This window comes from Squalius cephalus (assembly GCF_949319135.1).
Source record: "Squalius cephalus genome assembly, chromosome: 6".
Classification (NCBI taxonomy): Eukaryota; Metazoa; Chordata; class Actinopteri; order Cypriniformes; family Leuciscidae; genus Squalius; species Squalius cephalus.
In genome coordinates this window covers 9,641,081-9,667,079 of record NC_137127.1, presented here as the reverse complement: position 1 = coordinate 9,667,079, position 25,999 = coordinate 9,641,081, and the positions used below count along the sequence as shown (strand labels likewise).

General features: G+C 36.3%; 1 protein-coding gene across 2 annotated transcripts; it reads right to left on the bottom strand.

Moving 5' to 3' along the window:
• Window positions 1–9,964: 9,964 nt before the first annotated feature.
• kiaa0513 (KIAA0513) lies at window positions 9,965–25,921 on the bottom strand. 2 transcript variants are annotated; one of them, XM_079874564.1, is made up of 13 exons: window positions 25,844–25,921; window positions 20,847–21,323; window positions 20,062–20,161; window positions 19,071–19,144; window positions 18,322–18,392; window positions 17,300–17,504; window positions 17,174–17,214; window positions 16,814–16,892; window positions 15,629–15,706; window positions 15,169–15,198; window positions 12,198–12,278; window positions 12,005–12,099; window positions 9,965–11,467 (listed from the first exon to the last, which is right to left on the bottom strand). In XM_079874564.1, exons 2-13 carry the CDS (start codon window positions 21,215–21,217, stop codon window positions 11,418–11,420), a joined length of 1,275 nt encoding a protein of 424 aa, XP_079730690.1. In that variant the 5' UTR covers window positions 21,218–21,323; window positions 25,844–25,921; the 3' UTR covers window positions 9,965–11,417. The 2 variants fall into 2 exon arrangements, with proteins under 2 accessions (XP_079730690.1, XP_079730691.1); XM_079874565.1 differs by lacking the exon at window positions 15,169–15,198.
• Window positions 25,922–25,999: the final 78 nt, after the last annotated feature.

The following is a 25,999-nucleotide window of genomic DNA, read 5'->3' as shown; positions in this document are numbered from 1 at the left end:
TATGCATAATCCTGAACTGTGAAACTAGTCTACCACATGTATTCCTTGCCACCATATATAGCCATAAGTGGTTTTTGAACTGAAAGGTTTAAGCCTCAGTGAGTGCAAATCAGGAATGCTTGTGGAAATAAATAAGCTTCCCCACATTCGAGCAGAGGAACTCACATCCACAAGCATTTCCTGTGTATAGGATTCTTTTGGTCAGAAGTGTAAATAGAGCGTCATCCATCTGAAGGTTTGTAGAGAGAAAGAGACTACATCTCTCAATCTGCTGCCTCCATCTGTCCTCCTCTTCACAGATGGGCTCCTTAGATGGAGCAGTCTACAAGGGCTCTGCTGGATCGCAGTCCCGTGATCATAACGGACCACTGCTATCTCTAAGATGATCTTTAAGAACGTTCTTTCATATTCAGTGGGATTTCATCACGGCATCAAAACCTCATAGGATATTAAGTGAATTATTCAACCATGACTTTTAAGCATGACCTTTACCGATACAGCTTTATTGCATTAAACCCAAATAAGTGGAATAAATAGTTGAATGTATAATTAGCTATTTTTGACGTTTAAATTCTCACACTAAGCACTATATGTGAAATGCATACAAAACTAAACATCTGATTGTCTCTTTACGTTGCTAAAGATAATTATGCCCTCTAGTGTTATAATGTATTACAATACTCAACCTCAGTTAGGCTACCACACATAGATGTTTTACAAAAACATTTTCATTTTCATCTCTGCAAAGATCCAGTGATGCAATACAGACGGACTGCTAAATGTCTAACTGCTGGATATTTGGCTAGACTGGCATTTTTTGGATATTTTGGTAACCACAAAAACAGTATCACAGAAGGCAAATGTTGTCTCAACAGCTTGAAGCTGATGGACCACAGAGCTGGACATGAATTTTTAATGACAACATTCTCAGTTTGTGTTCGGTTCGTCTCGAGCATTATATTAAAATAAACATGAGAAGAAAGATTATCTTCCTAGTGTTTAAAGTGTAAAAAATTCACACTCATTTTCATTTATTTTGACTGGAAATGGAGCACACTTTCTGTGGCCGTAACCACAAGAGCTCTACTGTGAGAGATGCCATTGACTATAAAGCAGTATTTGATAAACAGCAGTAAAAACCAAACATTTCTGTCACACAAACATATTGTTTAGCTGAATTAAAGTCAAAAATCATTCAGATCCACAAACAGTTGATTCAGACCACAAATGAAATGATAATGACACACTGCCTTGCAATGATTTTTAATTATTTAAAGAATTATTGATTGAAAAACCAGTTGTTTATATATATATATATATATATATATATATATATATATATATATATATATATATTATTGTAAACATTATATCAGACAAATTTTGTATTTTGTTTTTTATTGTGCCATTAATACATGTCAGTATATACAGTACAGTATATATAAATATGATTGTGCCTTATAGTGTTGATAGTTTTACATTATAAGCCATGTGCTCAAGGTCCTAAAACTGTGAGGTGCTTGATATTAATGCAATAATATGTCTACAAATATCATTTCAACTGTCAGCTATTTTCTGTAAAATGCCATGACCACCCCTAATGACAAATTTAGATAAAGTGAGAAAACTGTAATGATTATGTATGTATATGGATGCATTTATTTATTTTATTAAATTTTATTTTATTTTATTTTACTAAATTTTATAAAATTTTATTTTATAAAATTTTATAAAATTTTATTTTATTACATTTTATAAAATTTTATTTTATTTTATTTTCACAATGAACCATTTACCAAGAGCCCAGTCATGAAGAGGTCTATCGGCCGTAAACTTTGATCTCCTCGAATGACTCATTTGAGACTGAACTGACAAGGCCTGATATATCAGAAAGGGGTCAAATCAAGAATGAGAGAAAGGAGCTATACTGCAGAAGCGTCATCACCCTTGTTTCATGTGCAATCACGTCTCCAAGCAGCACTAAATCAAACCATTTCAAGCCGCCGGCATCAAAAGAGCTTAATCTGTGTGTTTATTATATATTTTCACTCCTAGCGTAAACCAAACTCAGTTGTCCAAATACGCTCTCAACGCCGAGGGAGGGGTGGGGCTCTGATGAAGATTGATGGTCTCTCTGGGAGGAACATTAGCTGCTAATCAAGTTATGTTTCCTGGAGCTCAGTTTTATACATCGCTATTTGCATGCGAAGAGCGCAAGATCCATGTTTTCTATCAAGCCTGCTTATGAAACGCACTCAGTCCAAGTCAGAGCTGTCCATCCAGATAGCAGGAGTATAGGAGACATTAACTAATCACTGTTTAATTGGAAAAAACAGACATTTTCTCTTAGCACATTTAAAAGCAATATAAGTTGACCTAAAGTACTGCAAAATTCAGGAAAATAAACGTGAACAAATTCTCAAATAAATAATAGCCCATTTATTATTATTATTATTATTTAAAATGAATACATAGCAACATAATGTCAAGTCAAGTCACCTTTATTTATATAGCGCTTTATACAATACAGATTATGTCAAAGCAACTTTACAGTTATATACAGGAAAATAATGATTCAGTGATGCAAACAGAGTTCAATTATGCTGTAAAGCTGCTCAAAAGTTTCATTATTTACCTGAAGTCAGTTCAGTGTTGATTCAGTTCGGTTCAACAACTGTGTAAAGTTCCTCTTTTATGAAATGAGCTCAATTCAGCTGTAAAGCAGAAAACAGTGATGCCATTATCCAGCTTAGTTCAGTTCTCATCCAATAGTGTCAGTCCAGTCAAACCAATAATATTGCTGAATTTTAAGTGTCCCCAAATAAGCAAGGTGCGACAGTGGCAAGGAACCCAAACTACATACAACATGTGAAAAAAAAAAACAGGTTCAGTCAGGGGGCCAGTTCTCCTATAGCCAGACGAATGAACATAATAATGCAAATAAGACATTATGAATATAAGAATAAGTTAAATGAAAGACTGCTGACTTTGTTAAAAAAACAACCACAAAAAATCTTTAGACCAAAAAATGATGCGTTTAGGGCGTAAATATTTTATTTTTCACCACATCCACACCATATGCAAATAACCTTGACTTGAGGCAAACCAGATTTCATTCCATTTGAATGTTTTACCAAAAACAAAAAAGCATAATTTTTTTTATCATAATGCAAATGTTTGACTCTTATTTTAGCAGGTTTGACTTACTTTTATGCCTCCATACGGCCATTAAAATAAGTTTCAGCAGAGAAGTAGTGTTCTTCTCATAGCCTTGTGAGACACACTGTAGTTGATGCAAAAGTGATCCTCATATCAACCAAATTTGCAACTGACACATGAAAAACACCCACTGCTCTTGAATCAAATGTAAAATTTGCTTTTTGATTTGGAATGATGTCATGAAGTATTCAATGATGATTGTGTGTTTACATATCTTTTCAGATGCCTGACTGAGAAGCTGTAATAGGAGGTTAGCACAATAAATATCTCTCTCACCCGCACATATGGCAGCGCACAGTAATTGACATGATTACTCATGTGACTCATACCGTGAAAATACAATTTTTGAGGGAATAACAAAGAGGCATTTAGAAATAAACTCTCAAGTGTTGTTCTACGGGCCAAACTAAATATTACACATATAACCATCATCTCATTGGATTATGCACCAGCTGGCTTGGATATGGTCGTTTTCCTCCAGTTTAGCTCACTCAAACCAAGGAATTTAAATTAACTAACAGCTGCTGAATGAACACTTTTTATCGCGATTTTCGCAATAGCCCACACTTTCCTTGTGCATCATTAAACCTAAACTAAATCAGTAACGTATACATCACTGAGGACCAGCAGTTCAAATACAGTCTTTCAGGTATTTCCTTGTTTAAATGCACCTGTATTTTTCAACTAACTGAGTGGATTTTCTGTTTCTGTTTTCTGCGGGTTTTTTTTAATTTATTTTTTAAATTTTTTAATTTTTTTTTTTTTTTTTTTTTCAAGCATACAATGAAAAAGTGTACAGTATGTACAACATAAAACAATAATTGAAAAAACACTGATGATCCAACAAATAAAATTCACCGCTGCTTGAAAAGGAGTGGGCTGAAGTTTAACACTTGTTAATTCCCACCCCTCTTTCAAACTCTTAATACATTAGTTTGGTTTTTTATTGGCACTTGTTTAAATGGGTCATCGGATGCCCATTTTCCACAAGTTGGTATGATTCTTTAGGGTCTTCATGTAAAATTTGTAACATACTTTGGTTCAAATTCCTCAATGGTTGTGTAAAACAACACCCTTTTTACCTGTCAGCGACCCGTTTCGGTGCCTGTCTCTTTAAATGATAATGAGCTACTGTTCACCCCACCATTCTCTTCTGTGGGGGTGTCGACATGTAAAGTGCTGCCTTGGCAGACAGTATGTATCCAAATGGCTGAGGGAAAATGCTAATACGGGACAGTCCGTCAGTGGGCATGGGCGGAGCATGAGCAATATGACATCATATTGCTCAGAAAATCCAAACGGCTTTATTATTGAGAGTGTTTAGGCTTTTTGAGGATAGAAAAAAGGAGTGAATGGATTTTTTTCTTTGTATGGTGGTTGTGTCCACACACTGCAAAGACACATTTATATGCAAACACCATATAAAAGTGAATTTTGCATCCGATGACCCCTTTTAAGGAAGGGTATGTGATTTGTTCCAGAAACATTTTTTGTTAAGCTGGTTGAAAGTCTCTTCACATCCTGATAGCAATCACTAAGTTAAGTGGTCTAAATGTATTTATAGCCTATATATAAAGTCTGTGGAAGGTGTAGGACCATAAAATGTTCGTCCAATCATTGAATTTGGTCCGAATACAATGATACGATGTCGTTCTTGCCTGTCAACGTATGTATTTCCATATCTCTGTGCACCCTGCTCGCGCAGACATCACACGTCATCAGAGGGTGGGATCTTATGCTTTCAAAGATAGCTCACTATTGCTAGCCTCTCCGAAATTTGTCTACCCCAGGGGTTTTCAAATTGGGTGAATGTGAGCCTCCCCTTAGAGTAGGTTAGGACAGCCGAGCCCCCCCTTCCCCAAAATCCCGTCCGCCTGCCCTAACCCACACACGCCTCTGCAGTAAATGCCATCTTTTGTGTGTTCCAGGCAATGATGAGTTTCAATAACAACTGATAAAATGTAAATATTATTTTAATTCCACAACTTTCTTAAAAGTGCATTCATAAACGATTCTTTGCAACAGCAAATAATTTCCAACTTAATGCAGGCCTAATTGAGGCTACTTTTAAAATCACTGAACATCAGTAGGCCTAACCACAAGTCAACAGAACATGCTTAACATGTGCAATCAGCGCCAGAGCTACCGCCGACGACACCGAAATCGGCACGGTGTGTCTGGACTTTAAGCTCACATTTGAAGGAGATGCACATCATCTCGAACAAAATCAGCACTGGTGGAAAGAGTACTGAAAAACATACTCAAGTAAAAGTACCATTACATTCCAAAAAATGTAGTGTGAGTAGAGTAAAAAGTACTTGTCCAAAAAACTACTTGAGTAAGAGTAAAAAAGTAGCTTATTTAAAAGTACTCATGAGTAGTGAGTACTGAGTACTGAGCTGCGAATTCTACCCCCTTATAATAAACACTACACTACAATTTATAAATAAAAAAATAGCACTTACTGTAATTCACATTATATTTTGTTCTTTGTCAGAAAGATTGAAGAATATCTATCATCCATCTTTTTAAAATGCATCAGATCAGTACACTCATCACCATTTAAATCATATTACAGTATTTGAAAAAAAAAAAAAAAAAAAAAAACTTTTAAAATTAGGTGAAAGGCCACTGAGCCTGAGCATGCTATTGTTGCACATAAAATATCAATATTCATAACTGTGCAAAGAATTCAAAAACCTTTAGAAACTCATATGATATCAGCATCACACACCATGAGATGGGTTAAATAGAGAGATTAAAAAATACCCATTGTTCACACACATTGTTCTAAGGGTGGCATCATCCCTTACATTTTACACGGCTACATTTACTCACATTGTAATGCTGAAGTGCACGCAAGTGCACTTGCCAAATGAAGACGGATTGTATGAAATGGATAAATAAAAAAACGAGCTGTATATAGTTTATTAACGAGCTGTAGTCACGCACTGACAGAAATGCAGTTCAAGTTAACGCCATGGTTCATAAGGTGCACTGATACTGAAGATGGCTGCATGACGAGCGCGAGACGCGGCAGTGCACACAGATCGTGACGCGCGTCTCTCTATAATGAGATTGTGAAGTAAATGGGAACGGGAATTCACTGCATTATGAACTCGTCACGCAATACTACATGGGAACGGATTGCGAAAGCGTGGGCACGGTTTATGAATTTGTGGGTACAGATTGCAAAAACTCAAGGCGCGATTAACAAGTATGAGAGCGCGGATTAGAAACTCGTGGGTACGGTTTATTAATCCGAGGGAACAGTTTGAGAATTCGTGAGTAACGTTACTGTTTATAAACTGAGCGGACGGATTGCAAAACCGTCGCCACGGATCGTTTTTTTACTCACACAGGTGACTTCCCGGGCTCCGTATCTCCCTTAATGTTGACTTGGGACAAAGAAACGACACATTTTAAAGCCAATACTCGCGTCGCACACACAATTACCGATATAGAGCTGCATACAGTTATTTTTTCTTTGCGTGTCGCGCCTCCCCTGTGGCTCTTTGGCGCCCCCCAGGGGAGGCGCGCCTCACCTATTGAAAACCGCTGGTCTACCCTATAGCTTTAAGTATGCCAACCTGCTATGCTGAAATATTTACTACGAGTTATACAGCTTTATTGTCTCAATTGTAGTTTTTATTATGTATTTATTCAGTCAACTGCGCCATCTAGTGGTCTGAAGGAATAATGTACACCCAGCCGGTTGTTTTCTAAGAATAAACACAGACAGTGATCAGGACAAGAGCGAGTCCATGATACTGAATGACATTAAAGGTGCATTGTTTAATATATAGGAGGATCTGTAGACAGAAATGCAATATCATATAAATAACTATGTTTTCAGTGGTGTGTAAAGACCTTACTTAATGAATCGTTAGGTTTTTATTACCTTAGAATGAGCCATTTCTATCTACATACATACACTGCGGGTCCCCTTAAATTTAAAATGTGCGGACATGTTTCTACAGTAGCCCTAAACGGACAAACGCGTTTCGTCTCATGTTGTTCTTCGTGCAAAGAAGCTAGCTAAAGTCAGCGAATAAAACACTGACACAATGATGAACAAGTAACAATAAAATTTGCAATAACATGTCGTTTTACTGAATAATTAAGTAAATATAATTTCTTAATTTATCTTTGTAAAGACCTCATTGCTTAACTGGCTACTCTCTGCTGTATCTCTTCCTCTCAGCCACCGTAACTTCTGTTGGTTGCAATTCGCAACCTCACCACTAGATAAAACATTACACAACTGTACACGGCTGAGATGCTAGACCGATTGTTTTGTACGTTGTAATGAAAGTCCTAATTTTTTTCTGTTCGAGAAGCCGTTTAACATTCACAATATTTAAAAAAAAAAACCCGCAATTTACCTTTCAACATAGGCCTATAAGTAAGATTGTAAAATAAATTCAACTCTAAGGAATATTTCATATCCACGTTTTTATTTATTTGGTGAGTAGACATGTTGGCCTAACACATGCAGTCGGCTGTTCATTATCGCGAAATTCATATCCATTTTTCTTTACACTCAAGTTTGATGATCTTGGCTAATTGATATGAATTAAATCAGAAAAATGCAAAACATAATCAATTCCACTAACGTTAGTGGTCTCAGCCTTTTGGACCCACTGTACATGATAAAGATCATTATTATATACAATTAAAACAACTAAAGGAGATTGATCCTTAAATTTATTTGGATTACTTATACAATACCATCAACTGAGGATATCAAGTTAAATGTATCATAACTGTACGGACCACTGTGCAACTCTATCTAAGAAAGCAGACATTCAAAGGACATTAAATCTGCCATACTATCTGCTGGTGGGATTATCATGAAGACCTACATGTGTTACACACACTTATAACAAGGGATCTTTTTAAGCAACATAAGCCATCCTCAAAACAATCTTTTCAAGTTCTAAGAGCCAGATGTGCCGGCCAAATGTTGTCTGAATGAAAGTGTCTATGCGTGTCTACACATACCCTTACAGTTGTGTGTACTTGTCTGTGAAAGCTCCCAAGACCCATTAGTGTGGGTTTTGTGGCCCTTGTCACAGACCACCCGGCTGTCTGGTTCACACTTAACCTACGGGGAGAAACTTGACTCCAGTATAGCCTCCCATAGAGGGTTCGAAAAGTGCAGTGGCCTCAGAGGTCCACTCCAACTGACCGACTACAGCAAACTGTCTGCAACCGGCCAGCCAAACATCACACAGACACACTAACACGGAAAGGGATTTAAACAGAGATGCATGAGAGGATGTATATGTGTGTTTATGAGATTCTGTGTTTGAAAATGGGTAGACAGCGATATTAAGGATAAACATAGGACTTATTGTCAGGAAACAGAGCCATTTGTGTCCCATTTTACAACCCCCTTACATGATCTGCATGCCCCTTAACATTAAACTCCAAAGCAATTTCAGTTTAACAGGGTTGGTGCAAAACATGTTTTTAAAGAAAAAATGTCATGGGTAATTAATATTTTAATAGCCTATTAATATTATAAAATTTTCTACTTTAATGTGATTAATTTCACATCAAAATTAAGTGATACTAGGTCTACCAGATTGCTTGATTGTCGGTTAAAATGATTTAAATTCCAAACTGAAACAAAACTGAAATCAGGTAGCGCTACAACAAATAACTTAAGGCTGTAAACATATAAAATAAGGAGTACTAGTCTTTTGAAAACCCATATTTCTAATCTCATTATTAATTATTAAACTGAAAATTAACATATTTCTATGGAGGGTTATAGCCCTGCCCTGGTACTTTTAGCCTGAGTTTGGAAAATATATGATTTAATGCAGGCTACAATGGGTGTGAATGGAAGGACACTCATCCGCACATTTACAGATTACGAGGGGTGTTCCTCAGGGGTCTGTTCTGGGGTCTCTACTTTTTATTTTTATCTATATTAATTATCTTGGTTTTAATTCATTTTAATGCTGATGACACAGTGATTTATTGTAGTGCACCCAAATTGCCTAGACTCTTATGAAAAAGAGATTTTTAATCTCAGAAAGTTTATAAAGGACAAACAAAATAAGTATTTTTTTTTGTTCATGCAATGGAAGTCAATGGGAACTGAAACTGCCGGTTTCGAAAATCACTGTGTCGCGTGTATAAATTAGGATAAAAGAAAGAGACAGAAAAAAATAATAACTTCTAGCACAATTAACACAATTTCCTGACAAAAAGAAAGTTGAAAGAAGAAAGGAAGTAAGAAAGTGAAGAAGGATGTGATCAATCACCAACTGTTGAAGATAAGGAGAGTTTATATTGTTTGATGGGGTCTGGGATTAATTAGCAGTAGAGCTCTCAGTGTGTGACACCAGTGCTTGGCCTTTCACAGCTCATTACTGTGTGTCCAATCAGTGCAGGCCAGTGTGACTGCTGTTTATTTATACACACAGCCGGCCATGGTAGCCATTTGGCAGTTTTCTCCACTGGGGAGCCTTAAACACTCCCACATTGAGCTGAATCTGCACGGACACATTTGGCAACACAAGCCCAAACTAAGAAAAAATAAATAAAAATCCTTCACATTAAAAAATGGCAATTCCAGATATTTCTTATTTCCTTTCCCTGATCAAAATGTTTCAAACAAAACATGTTTTCTTATGAATATCGGTTTCATTATTATTAATTCAATATATACTGTAAATTAAGAGGTTTTCACTTTATACTTTTTTTTAATGACCCAAAGGATAGAAACAGTACAAGAAAGTTGTGTTTTTTATTATTTTTTTATTATTATTATAAACACTTAGAGACAGGACAACACCTCTCTCGTTGGTTTCCAGGTATGTTCAAATAGGAAATTCAGGGCACTTGGGGAACAACACAATGCAGAACACTGAGCTTACTATGAATGAACATTAATTTACATAGACAGCACAATATTAAACAACATCGTCTGAAATGCAATGACAAATTTCTGATACAACCATGCGCCCATGTACAACACATACAGACAATCAAATAAATAAATCCCCAACAATCTGACAATCCCTTTAAACCAGCCCATATTCCTCATTATTCTGTCAACAAAACAATGTATTTACAAACCAAATATATTAACTTTTGTTTTTTTCCCCTCACATGGAGGACATTTGATTCAATACAAGCTCTTGGAGACCCCACTCAGTGGTTGACATTCACCTTCACTGATCTACAGTCAAAGCGGAGGGTTGTGATTGCCCTCTATTGGCTTGAAATCTAATTGCACAACAGTGTAAGTTGATGGTAAACAATGTGCATGCATACCATGCGTTAAAGACACGACACTGTACGACATCCAAGCAACTGCAGCATGATACTTTATGAGACTCTAATACAAAACACAAGCATTATCCACACAACACATCTACTGACAGGGTGCACAAACTTATGAGCGCTAACCCCAGAGTCTCATGGGAGGATGACAGCATGCTGACACAGGTTTGCTCACTCTAAAAAGGGAAGATCACTGCTTACTAAATGACTAAAGGCACTTTAAACAGGGGAAGAGACATGGATCCAGTGTCCACGTGTGAGGATGTCACAAACACTATTAATACTCAATTTATCCATACAGGAAGAACACAAAACCAGAGAAGTGCAATAGATGGGAACATACGACAGGAACAGGCCCAGTACAGAATTTTGTAGAGCAGATGGATTAAGAAATATTGATATATTGAAATACTGATATTGTTAGACTGTACTTTTGTTCATTATTTGTCATTGAACTTGCTCAAAGGACACTTTTAGTACATAAAAGTAGCAGGAAAGATTTAAAGGGAAGAAACTAAGGGAATATTTTAACTGACTGGATCCGAGGATGTGTTTCGCATCATATTCACATCACACAATATGAATTCCGTGTAATATATAATGATAGATACTGTGTGCCATATTGCTATTCTGGTATAGGTGCATATTTTGACACATTGTTGCATTTTCAACAAAAATGAACCGTTTCCACACTGCAGCTGGACACTGAAGCATCATGGGATTAGGCTGATTTATGCCAACCATTTCAGTTGCATGATTTCTGTAAATGGTGAGAATAGTAGTATGACTTTGGGGTGATGATAGAGGCGAAACTGTGTTGGCATTTGTGGAATACTGGTCATTAGAGATCCTGGATGAGCTGATGTAGATGGTACAGTTTAGATGATTTGGGATATTCACTCTGCAGCCATCTGCTCAATGTGATCACACAGCAGCTTGTTTTGCTCTGAAAGGAGATCATAAAAAGTGTGAATCGTATTAATACAGTACATACATACCATTCAAAAGTTTAGGGTCAAGAATGTTTTCAGCAGTGATGCATTCAATTGTGACAGTAAATACATGTTTATATTTTAAATTAATGATTTTCTTTTGAAAAAAAAAAATATATATCTCAATTTCCACAAAAATATTAAGCAGCAGAACTGTTTTCAACATTGATAATAATAAGAAATGTTTCTTGAGCACCAAATCATCATATTAGAATGATTTCTGAAGGATCATGTGACACTCAAGACTGGAGTAATGATGCTGAAAATTCAGCTTTATATTTTACATTTTAAAATATATTAATATAGAAAACACTTTTAAATCGTAATAATATTATTTCACAATATTACTGTTTTTACTGTATTTTTGATCAAATAAATACAGCCTCGGTGAGCATAAAAGACATCCTTTAAAAACATAAAAAAAAAAATACCCCAAACATTTTAACAGTACTGTAATTAAGCTTTCAAACTTAATAAAATTGAATTATTACCTTCATTCAGATTTCCAATGACTGCCTGCTTCTTCAGGAAGTCATTGCAAAGTTTCTTGCTCAGTCCAAATGCCACCATGTTATGAGTGAACGTCCTAGACAAACAGAACAAATATATATGAGCATATGAACATGCAATGAACATTGTTTTTGTCAATGTTGTATATAACGAGACAAATGCCATGTGACTCACCCCAGTTGACCGAAGGTGATGTTCTCATTAAATCTGGAGCTATCGTCTTTCTCCTCCTGGGTCATGTGACACCACTTTTCTCTAAAAGGTATAAAAAACATTGAGGTCAAGGTCAGAGGTCAATAATATTTTACCTTTTTTTCCTCTCATCAAGCACGAGAGACCATCAATAATACATGTATAGTCAATAATAAACACACTACAATGAATACTGGGAGGTTATAGAATTAAAAATGTGTAAAAACAATCATACAAAAGGACAATGTGTATTAGCCATACATTGGTGCTCATGCAAAATCCAACAAACATTTCAGAATAAGTATTAGTGAGCAGTCAGCTGTAGCCATGATTCACAATAAATCAAAACAAAAACAAGACAATAATTGAAATAATAAAGAGCATATGTGCCACACAGAACCACGGTATAATTCGGCTCACAAACAGGAAAAAATGCTCAGGCAAACAAACCAATATGCATTTTTTCTATGTAAAATAGATGTTTAAGTCTCCTTTTTTTTAGCCTGTTTTATTGCCTGCCAGGTGAAAATCTTAAGTCTGAACACTTAGAAAGGTAATAGCACACCTCCCTTCAACAAGCCAAATGATTTGAGGAATCATTTATGTCTGTAGCACAAACAGTGTGGGACGAATTACATGCAATGCCAAAGTTTAATATCTACGGCTGGGGATCTGAACGAACCCCTAACAGCAATAGTCATGCTTCTTTTACTGTAGCAAACACTACTAATAATTCAAGCTGTTCTCGGTTAGCAGATGACATTGCAGTGAATAGGAATATAATACACTCTGAATGCATGCAATAATAATGCTGGAAAAGTCAAAGAGCGGTTCTCGACTGGTTCCAGAACATCGTAGGCATCCATTTTACATTGGACATCAAGTGTGGACCCAAAAACAGTTCCAAAATTGTTTATCGTTCAAAGTAAACAAAAATGTCCCCGGTTAAACATTGAAATGTATTAATATTATTGTTTTCAATAATGAGGGCATGTCATGCAAGCTGTCCATGCTGGCCAGATGAAGTTGATATACCGTGCCAAAATACTGCGTTAGATTGGATGCAAGGCTTTTGAAATCATCAACAACAAAAAGGCATTTTCTCTTCCTTTTTAAAAAAGAGCATATGTTTTTCCCTGCTGTCAGAATAGATATGACACTATCCAGTAGTATTTTACTTTTAATAAGGTCCACTGTGTCTTTGAGAGCAAAGTTAAAGTTGTGCAAGACGACATGATAAAAAAAGACAAAGCATTATGTCAAGGCAAATGTGACACGAGTCAGTACTTTTTTGGTGGGCCTCAAACACTGTGAAGTTTCCTTTGAGTACTGATGAAAATGTTATCAGAATGTTACACAGCTTCCTGACTGGATCCTGCGCTGATAGAGACTGCTTATTGTGAGTATCTAGATGAAATACGTCAAGGGTTCTTAATCTTTTGACCCATGAATTTCCCAGACGTGATAAGAATTACATTCAAAATAAAGTATTTATAGTTGTTTTTAGTGGAACATAACTAGAAAAAAAAAGTACAATATAGAATTTTACATATGCTACCGTTTAAAAGTTTGAGGTCAGTATGATTATTTTTAAGAAATTGTTTTATTCAGCAAAAACACATTAAATTGATCTAAAGTTACAGTATAGTTAGAGTAACAATACATACAGTTAACATATACATTTAACAGAAAATCCTTATATTTCAAATAAATGCTGTTCCTTTGAACTTTTAAAGAATCATGAAAAAAAATGATCATGGTTTCCACAAAAATATTAAGCAGCACAACTGTTTTTAACACTGATAATAATAAGAAATCTTTCTTGAGCAGCAAATTAGAATGATTTCTGAAGGATCATGTGACACTGAAGACTGGAGTAATGCTGAAAATTCAGCTTTAACATAACAGGAATAAATTACATTTTAAAATATATTAAATTGAAAACAATTGTTTTAAATTGTAATAATATTTTACTGTATTTTTTGATCAAATAAATGCTATGTTGAGCATAAGGCCGTGTGTCCACCAAAGCGTTTTTTCACGCGGCTGGCGTGTTTTTTCAATTGTTTTCAATGGGAGCGCCGCGTTTTTAAAACGCCATGAGCGCGAGGCGCTGAGCGTTTTTTTCACGCTGAAGCGCCGAGCGCTCGGCGCTTTTACAGGTCGCCGAGAGTTAAAGAATGTTCAACCAGTCAACTTTGGATAAAACGCAGCGCTCATCACTGTCACTTTTTACCCAGCCGTCCAATCACAGTGGAGGAGGGGCGGGACAAATACCACACCGACCAACTGTCACAACATTCTTTCTGTACAACAACATCAACCAGCAGAGCTAACCGAGCAAAATGGATGAAAAATACATTTTTAGTATGAAACAAATTATCTGCTAACTCAGTTGCTACAAGTAAACTGTGCTGCGGATATTCTGTATCATAGCAACGAAGCGTCTCTCAACTGAAAAAACGCTGCGCTGCCAAAACGTCCTCAAGCGCCCAGAGCTAACGTTAGGCGTTTTCAGCTGGCTAAAAACGTTTTGGTGGACACACGGCCTAAGACTTTTTTTTAAAACATTTAAAAAAAAATGTTACCGACCACAAAACTTTAAATGGTAGCGTATAATAAATACCTATAAATTTCTGTTTTGATATTTTATCATTATATTCATTATTAGTTTTTATTCTTTTCTTTTTTTAGGTCTGGAAATCAGCTAAATTCTTTGATATTGCCAAGCTTTCCATGGCTGTTAGAACCTTGCGCATACTGTACGTATATAAAACGCTGTTCCAATTCTGTCAGTGTATCATCCTTTTCCTAAACTCTCTCCACTTTCCCCTTAATTTATTCTGTGCACATCTTTCACTCTCAGTTCATTCTAACTGATCTAACTTTCCGCCCTTAATCCGCCTATCCCGTCTAGCATTGTCCATGGCAGCAGACGGAATGAAGGACAGACCTTTCATCTTTCTCTTCCTCAGCCGTCCGCCTGCGCGAGGCAGCAAGGCACAGGGAGAAAAAGGGTTAAAGTCACATGCAGAGAGAGAGAGAAAGAGCCACAGAGAGAAAGAAAAGACAAGAGAGGATGATGAGCAGTGTGGAAGAGTAAACCGTAAGAGCACAGAGAGAGGCTGCAGGATCAGAACAAACACACCGTAACACTGTCACGCACCTCTAGCTAGTTTATTTCAACATCACTAACAATCTATCAAACACGCTGTAAACTCTCAATCTCTCCCTCTGGCTTGAACAGACACACAAACAAACACGCAGTCTAAACAAACAGGCAATCTAACATGTGCTTTTGGTGCTGTGCAAAGTCTGTTTTGTTTAATAGCACGATATATTAGGAGACAGAGAAAAGAAACGCACTATAGAAGTAATAAGAATTCCATAGTTAAAACCCTGCGCTCTCTCACCTCGTGGTGGGGGATCTTTTATTTCTCTCACAATGGACGGCATCAAAAAACGCTGCGTTCCAAAACCTCAAAGTGTGCCTTTTAAAAAATAGATACAAGCAGAATAAAATTAGCATACAGTATATGTGACAAATGATCTGACATTGTGTCTGAACAAAGTTAGAATGACATTGTACATTAAACACACCAGCCTCCTTTCCTGATAGGCTTCCATTGTACGTTTTCGGTTTTGTTTAACATGCTTAAATTATTTTCTGCGGTAATGCGACATTCTGTCATTATTTTCAATTCCCATTACTGAAAGGCAAAAAAGGAATATTCCTTTAATTGTAAAATACTGTGGTACTATTTGTTGCAGTAAATTTATTTAATGCTGATTTTTAATAATTGTATCACAATTGTAACAAAAATATTAAGCAGCAACACTGTTTTTGACTTTGACAATAATAAGAAATGTTTCTTGAGCACCAAATCAACGTATTAGAATGATTTCTGAAGGATCATGTGACTCTGAAGACTGGAGCAATGATACTGAAAATTCAGCTTTGCCATCACAGGAATAAATTAAAATGTTATATATTAAAATGCCATAAATGAAAACATTTAGGATAAGTTTTAAAGATTTAAAAGTAAAAATAAAGATTTTAAACATTGTCATTATTTTTATGACAATTAAGTATTTCTCTTCCCAATTTACTGTGACAGAAAAATTTATATATTACTTAAATTGTAAAATATTTTAATATCATGGTACTATTTCTACTAGTAAATTTAATTAAATAATAATCAATAAAATAATAATCAATAATTTACAGTCACAAATAAAAAAAATAATTATCCTCACGACTTTCTCGTTACTGGTTTATTGTAATGAAAATACAATTGTATTTTTTTTTACGTTACAGAGAATTACCAATTACTGATACTGAAAAATGATACAAAATCCAATTTCTTTTTTTATTCTGGCACGAAATATGATAGGCAAATCCTGTGATTCTGATGAATTTGTCTGAAACAATGTAACTGTAATTTTTGGTAGACCACAAACACAGTCCATAAGCAATGAATTGTAAAAACCAAGAATATTCCTTTAAAATGCTGATTATGTGAAAGGATACATTTTAGACAACTTCAGCTGTTCGTTTCAGCATTTTTGCGGGGAAAGAAAGATTATTGACAACCTACCAAATGGGCTGCTGTTTCAGGTGCGTGTACAGGTAAATTTTCTCCTCTTCTTTTCTATCCGGGGAGAGAGGGGGAGAAACTACAGGGTACGCAAGCAGAGATGAGCACAGTTAATAACTCAAACACCTACACACGTCTACAGAGACGACTCCTGTGGGCTAAGTGTCTTGCTCAACAGCATACTAATGGTTGCCATTGAATCGTTTGGGTAACCGACCCAGATTCTTAACCACTAAGTCTCACCACCACTATAAATATAAAAAACCCTAAGTGAGATATCTAAAAACTGAAAACGACAACCACAGGTGAGAAGAGGGAATTGGAGAACACACAGTGATGGTACATGGTGAACTACTGTACCTGGAGTTTTGCTTTTCTGTTCAACAGGCCTGTCTGAGTCTCTGAGGAGGACAGAACGAGTTTGTGAGCAGCAGAAGCTTGATTAATTAAAAGTGTTATTAATAGCGATGACAGAAAATCACTCACTCATTCTTTCGGCCCAAGGGTCCTCTCAGTTTGCTCTCCAGACCCCCAAAAAATCCTTTAACGTCAGACTTGGCGGAGGTGTTTTTGAGCATTCGCTCTGCGATATCCTTCTTCCCAGAGAGCCAGACCTTTCCACTGCGCAGGTACGAGTCGATCCCCCCGCTGGGCCTCTCCAACAGCTCTGTGGGAGACAGCTGGGACTTACCTGTCACACACACATATATTCATTAGAAATTAAAATGAAATGAATTGAAAAGGCACACTAGGCAGTCACACTCTGTGTACATGTATATTAGGAGTAGGAATCTTAGGCATTCCAAAACGATTCTCAACATCCATGACATGGAGTCAAATCTTTAAACATTACAAGTGTTGAATATAATAGATCTGTGTTAAAACTAGTAAAATCACACAACTATTGAAAAGTTTGGGGTTGATGAGATTTTTTAAATGTTTTTGAAAGAAGATTCTAATGCTCACCAACGCTGCATTTATTTGATCAAAAATACAGTAAAATTGTGAAATATTACTACAATTTAAAATATATATTTTTTTAGATTTTAATAGTCATTTCAGTGTCACATGATACTTCAAAAATCATTCTGATTTGGTGCTCAAGAAACATTTCTTATTATTATCAATATTGAAAACAGTTAATATTTTTATGGAGCCCATGATGCCTTTTTTCATGTTTCTTTGATGGATAGAAAATAACAGCATTTCTTTGAAATAGAATCTTTTGCAACTTTATAAATATCTTCACTGTCAATTTAAGCATAAAACAAAACAAAAAATGACTGACTCAAACTTTTGAACTATAATGCATATCTGTTTCCCCCATCCCCCGTTTTTTGTGTTTTAAAAAAAAATTCATTAAAATGGCATTGTCCAATTTGCCGAAACAATAATGCGTCAGTGCCAGTAATGTCTGAGTCATACACTGTAACAGGAAGTTGGAGGGCGTCTCTTTTTCAGATTACATTCCACACAGTGTGATTAATATAAAAGGTCGACTTTCTTACCCATGTAGTAATATGTGAAGCACATGGTCATGAGGTGTTTGGCGGGAGCATAATCATCCACCTGGTGACATCTGTCAATCAATAAAATCTGGGTCACATGTGCATCACACACATGCAAAAACACTGGCTATGTCCGAAATCACCCCAATGTCCTTAAATAAGGCACTATTTGAGCGGACAAACATTTGTAGTGGTATCTGAACCATACTGAACCATACTGGATGTTATTGAGTGCACTCATTCAATCCCATAACGCACCACAACAACAAGTGTACAACTGATGTAGTGAGTGTCACGCCAGAAGATGGCGCCCACAGCTGAATCATCCAGCCATTCATTCTCAAAACTGCTCATCCAATGTGGGTACAGCGTAATATCTATTAAATTGTTTAATTAAGGTTTATACATGCTCGTTTCCATGACAGAGTCAAGATAAATGTTTTCATTACTACTGGAGCAGCCAGTTTGCTAAGTTTCAAATGGTTAATAAACAGCAAGCACAAAGTACGCAAAAGTGGCAGCCCTTCTGACGCACTCAGTGTCCGAATTCGTTTTCATTCACTCCTTCAAGGCATATTAGTGGAGTAATTTAGGGAATAGTGAATGAGCGTATAGGGTGTGATTTGGAACACAGCTACTGACTCGCCAGGAGTTCTACAGAAAACTGAAGCAGTTCTCTGACGGTTTGGAGTGGCTTCCACGTAATGTCAAACATAAACCTTAGATATTATCGCTGATACTGTACTTACTCAAACAAAACAACAGCGAAGGACTGCACCAGCCTGTAGAAAGTCAGTTCGCTCACACATTTGGAGTGGCAGCGCTGCAAACACAATGCACGGTTATCATCACAACTGTGTTTGTTTATGCATATGTATTTTATTCAGAGTTTTCTTGATCTTTCAGAAAGACGGAGCGATCTGTACATTGAGTCTACATGGACTGTGCTTGACGTTTATAGAGATGGCCAAAAAAATATTTAAAAAATGTACTATTAAAAACACTATTAAAAATAATAATAGTCAGATAATCAATAAATGGGCAATCATTTAAATAAAAGCTTATTATAGACTAAATAAATAAATAAATAAAATCAGTGAAAAACCTAAAATGAATGATTTTAAAAGCAACAAATGAATTTAGGCATCACAAAAATGGATATTTCTGTTTTACATTAAAGTTACATTGAACAGTTTTATTTAATTGTATTATTAAAGATTAATTTTAATATTGGCTGATGATAACCATTATGGTAATGGTATAATGTGCATCCCTACTATGTTTTGGTCATTTTAACAGCCAAGTAGTCAAGCATTTTTAACACATTTCTCAAACAAAGGGTGTGTAGTTCACACCATTATGTTGTGTTGCTTCATAAAATCCTATATTGCAGAAAAGTGTGTTGCTAAATAGGTTTGCAGTGCATTTGCAACATGTTTTCTGCTAGGTTTAGCATGACACAGCAATAATAGGCTCTTAAGTGCTGGGTTTTTTTTTTTTTTTTTAGTTTTTGTTAAGTTTTTCACCACAATATTTAGATTTTATTTTAATTATTGGTTTATTTAATTATATGATTTTTTTTTTATAGTTTTAGGTTTACCTCTGGTGCAGAATGTGTGAAACAGGACTAAACCCTCACCTAAAATGTCACCATAATCAATCCCAAAATTAAAAATGAATTTAGAAAAGAAGTCATACAATGATTACTTTCATGATTAATTACAGTTGCGCCTCTCATACCTGCGCACTGACATATTTGGCGAACCACTCCCTGCCTTTCCCGTTCTCTCCAGTGCACAGCTCTCCAAAGTGAGCCTTCTCCTCCTGATCAAAGTCCTCCCTGAGAGAGGGAAAAAGAATAAAAGGAACAAGTGGGAGGAAGAGAAAGACAAATGGGTAGGGAGAGCGAGAGAGCACTTGAAACAACAGGAACAAACGCATACACATGCATCAGTTGATATGTGACTATAATTCACTGTGAAGTTTCATCCTCATTCAAGGGAATAGTTCAAAATTCTGTCATCGTTTACTTGCCCTCATGTAGTTCCGAACCTGTATGACTTCCTTACTTCCGTGGAGAACAAAAGTAGATTTTCAATACAACAAAAGTACACCGTGACAACTGGCTGTCAAGCTCCAAAAAAGCCCCATAAAAGCAGTCTCATACACTAAGCCTTTTAAAGCTAAACAATAGCTTTGACTGAGGAACAGACTGAAATTTAAGTGCGTCTTATCAGTGGTGTTGTTTCTGATCTGGTGTGAATGAGATTTGCTGAAACTGCAGAAATTTTCAGTAGATAAAAACATACATTTGGCCTGTTCCTCAGACAAAATTATCTTATGGCCTCAGATAACTTAGAATATAGCAAGGTACGCAAGTACTTTTTTTGTGCTTTCTGGAGTTTGATATCCACTGTTCACTGTAGTTATAATGAAAATAGTGGCATGAACATTCTGTGAAATATCTCTTTTTCTGTTCTAGGTATGAAGCATTCCTTTAAGCTTTAGTTTGTGAAGCAAATCACCTTCCATGGAAAAGCTTTGCCACATAGGTTTTCATGAACGCTCGTATCTCCGTTTCCTCCGCGTCCTCAGTACTGTGACTGGAGCAAGACGAGGACCGCCGCGTGCTCGACGGGTGTGATGGCGATTCTGTGCCCTCGTTCTCACTGTCGGCAGATTCGGTGGCATCGCTGTCGTCTTCTCTGTGGGAAGTGTGTGTGGGGGCCATGGGCTCTGGAAGAAGGGGCTCCATGGTGACGTCGCTCACAGGCTCAGGGACGAGAGGCTCGGATGAGAAAAAGTCTGCCCCACTGGAGGGTGCGAGAACAGAGGGCGCTGTCCCTTCTGGGGGCGAGTCAAATTCTATGAGGTTGTTCACCACGGCCCCCTCCATGCTTTGTTATGGGGGTAATTCAGTCTTTAGGTGAGATATGATGTTGGCTCAAAAACCCACGGATGGTACAGTCGTTTGTAGCTCCACAATTTCTTCACAGCAGGACCTAAAAAAAAAATTACAATTTTAATGTTATAAACAAATAAAAGAAATATTAAATTATTACATTTCATACAAATGTATATTATGTGTATATACATATAAATTTTATATGTATATACAAAATGTTATTTTATTTTATATTCATATTAGGGCTGTCAAAAGATTAATCGCGATTAATCGCATCCAAAATAAAAGTTTGTTTTTAATAATATATGTGTGTGTACTGTGTATAATTAAATTTGTATATATAAATACACACACATGCATGTATATATTTAAGAAAAATGTGTTATTTATATATAAAAAAATATATATTTATATATAATATAAACTATATAAATATATATACAGTATATGTATGCAAATATTTCTTAAATATATACATGCATGTGTGTGTATTTATATATACAAAATAATTATACACAGTACACACACATATATATTATGTAAACACAAACTTTTATTTTGGATGCAATTAATCGCGATTAATCTTTTGACAGCCCTAATTCATATATATATAAAATTTTATTAAAGAGCCTTGGAGAGCATAAATCTTGCAAACCCCAAACTTTTAATGCATTCAATTTAATGCATTAATTTCTTAAAAAAAATAAAAAAAATAAAAACTTCCTAACCCCAATCTTTTGAACAGCAGTGTATTTCATATTTTAATGTTTTTTATTTATTTATTATATATAATTACATTATAAAAATACATAGTAATATATACGTATATATAATAAATAAATCTATAATGTAAAAAATCTAAATATATATAAAAATTCAACTATTCAAAACATTTTCATGAAGTGTAACATTACGGTAAGGGTACTTTAACATCCTCTTCTGTCATAAACTTCCTTGCAGCTGTGTTTATACAGACTGACCACAGCATGAGGCAATGCGGAGTCAGTCAGAGCCTGTTAATATGATGTTAGATTATGAAATCCAATGCACAGAATCTCAGTGCAAAATCATGTGTTTCTATGTCCTGCTAATGAAGCACCAGAACACATAGCATAATGCGTCTATGTCTTTCACTCTCAGAAACATGCAGAAAACAAATATAAGAATAATTTTTTTTTAAATCTCAATTAAAAAATATTATCATGCAGACCAGTATATAAAAGATGCCCCATCAAATATGGTAATGCTTATTGGCTTGATATCATGGATAAAATTTAATTTACACAAGTACTTAATCTTGCCTCTGTGAAAATACCATCTGCTTCTCATAAAACTGAATACGAGTGACACGTGTTTTCTTCTCAAACGAAAGGCTAGTTCGCTCTGTCCCAACAGACGCTAATAGTTAGTGTTAAACTCAACGTGAATTGCCATTTGCAAACCACTCCTTAGCATTATATTTCAGAATGAAACCAGATATGAGGAAAAAAAACTCCATTAGGAACAGACTGGATCATGAATAGTAGTTATTTTATTTGGCTATTGGTTATAACATTATCCAAAGTGAACCAGCCTTAAGATGCAGTGGACCTTGCAAGGCTAGCCTACCATAGCTTTTCTAAACAGTGGCTTCAGGAAGTCAAAGTGAATGAAAACTGAATGAATTCTGAATGTAGAAGAGCAAATCAATATATAAACTACGTCAGAAACTACATTCCCTTAGGTTTTGGGCAAAACCCTGAGAAAAGCAATAGGACTGAGAGGATGGTTATGTAATGCAGAGCTGGAGGAGCGTGACTTGGCTGGCATACGCGCTCACAAGTGCACACAAACACAACCACGCAGTGACCAGAGTCAGAGACTGTGTCAACTGCGTCTGCTTTTTTTTTTAAACACTTATCCTTAAGAGGAACAAGGCGGAAAAGAAACTGTATGTTGGCGTGAGCAGTATGAAGACTAATACAAACCAATGTTTTTTATAAAAATGCCACCAAATGTAAAAAGAAGAACATACTGTACAATCGTTTAACTAACATGCTTCACACAAGCATTTTTTAAAAGATTTGAGGCTCATATCTAAAGATACCAAACCTCTACACATTGCTGCTTCTCTTGAGCTTAATAAATCTCAGCATTCGAGGGTAAATGCACATGCTGCAATATTCCTTCCTCCCTGCACTGGAGCACTTCCCCCTCTTTCTACTCCATCCATCCATCCATGCAACAAAACGCCCCTTCATCGCGAGCCTCGAGGCTCAACGCAGAGGTTCTGCTGTCAGAGTGATGGGACACAGATGAGTTGGAGTGGGGGAGTGAGTGGGTCCACTGGTTTAAGAGACTGAATGGGTTAGGGTTACCAAAGCACTGCAGTGATATCGCAATAGTCAGCAGTGCAGACAGAAAGATAATTACATGGGTGATAAATGTCTCAGGGAAGGAGATATTGGGTTGGCTTGTGGGCAAGGTCAAGTCGGTCAAAAAAAAACTAGAAAACTAGTGAGCTAGAACAGTCAAGGCAAGTCAAAGTGAACCTATATTTAATGTAAGGTTGCATTTGATTTGTTTTTTCTGCAGAATTTTGTTCTTTTTCTGACAGGATGAGGGTTAAGTCAGACATTGCCTAATCTGGGTAGCTTCTACCAAGCAACAGATGAATCTGTGCCAAAATACTGTCAAGTTTGATTAGATCCACAACCTTTGACAACAAAAGTTTTGGATAAGCTGAAAAGTCTGTTTTTTTTGCCATCATATCTATGCACGATTTGATTTTATTATTTGCATTTGGCATTGTGTTTTTTTTCCTGCTGTCCCTGCTATCAGATCTGACCTGTGTTCAACCCTTTGAGAACCTCTGAATTAGATCACTTGTTTATTGCATCACAAGCAAAATGCAAATATAGAGAGACTGATTTAGATTACAAAGAGATACAGAACCGAAGAGTAAAACTGTTGTAGGGAAGAAAATAATTATTAATCATGTAGGATAGTGATACAAGTGACCAGAGAAAACCCTTAAAAAAACAAAACAAAACAAAAAGACAAGACATCATCTGGATTTAACATGTAAAAGCTTGCAGAAATCTGTATCATTAGGCTGTATTAGTGGTGTGAGACACTGTTTCTGATGTGAAAATAAGGCCACAGAGGTTAATTTGAGGCGGATTCATTATGCAACATGTCCTGCTATTTCCTCAAGGGAAACCTCACTCATATCCGTCAAGATGCTGTGAACTTAAGACTGTCATCCATGCACAGAGCTTGATCATCTAGCCGCTGATTGACGCTGCACAATCAGACACATAAACAACGTCTAAATGGATCAATGCTTCTAACCAGAGAGCATCAGATTCAATAAAAGTCACATAAAATTACCCTTTTACTGAGACACTGCAAAGAGAGCACAGAATGAAAATTGCTTCAAACAGTGAGCTTTTCATCAATAGCCTGCAATTGAATAGGACTAGAAAAACTAGCACTCTCATATCTCAGGCCACTTGAGTTTAAAAATATGTAGTCATGTTCATGAGGCCTGCAGTCAAGCATGGATGCCAGGTTTATCTGACTAAATGCTAAATGGCAGAAACGCACTTATGGTTGTGACTTTAAAAATGGGAAAGGGGGAAAATGCAGGTAATGAAATTCCTAACTTTTCACAACGACACATCTGAGTAGATTCATCTAAGCATATATCAACCACTAATCCAGGCAGAGACTTTGACTTTAACAACACATTGAAATACAATGGTGTCATACCAGCTAATGTAGTTCCAGAAAGTAAGCAGAAATAGAAATCTTAATAAAGTGAGAAGGAACTAGATTCCATGCTGTTTCAGGAAATCGCATGGATTTCTCCATTGAAAACAATGGCACTTCTGCTCCAGTGCTTTAGACCTTTGGTTCTCAAAATAGCACCTGTCAAAATACCAGCTTATCAAAAGACAACTCACAGGGCAGGCTTCATCAGAAACATTTCCTACAGTCATAACGGCCCTATTTTTAGCCTCCACAATAAGTGCCCATTTTCATTAGCACTAATTTAATATCTCTAAATGCATAGGCTGCATCTCTGGTTGCTTGAAACACTGATGAAATAAAATAAGCAGTCACATATTGATCTGAAACAGTGGTTGTGAGAATCATTTGGGCATTATATGGCACACACATTATAAAATGCTGTCTGAATAGGCAGCTCACTAGGTTTTGAGACATAGCCATGTTCTTAAAGCTCATCATTCATACTTTTTTCATATAGCTCAGTGTACTCGTGAAAAATGAAACCTCCACCACTCCACCTCCTTATTGTAAACAACACTGTGCAATCATATGGCACTTTCATGCGGAAAGGAAAGCGGAAAATTCTTGAAGTAGCCTACGTAGGGGAGTCTCATTCATTCTGTTGCTAATTGCATTTATATAACGGCTCGCGCGAATGTATACGGGTTTCTGCTTGCAACGTATGAATGAATATCAATAATGATAAATACAATTTTATTGTAACATCATGTTCATTCAGGCTACGAACTTAAGAAATGGCATGATGATGGACATGACAGCACCTATGTTCCGAATGTTAGCGTCAAGTCCCCTGATAAAGTCTTGTTAGTAGATGACACTTACCCTGGATGTTCCAGCTGGAGCTTCGTCTTCCCAGCGCGTACGATGCACAGGCTGCTCTGAAATAAACACTCTAAGTGTGCGCATGCGCGACAATCAGTAGCGGATGGGGGAATCCAGTGACGTAGCCATGATGACACGTGACTGCACACTGCGCAT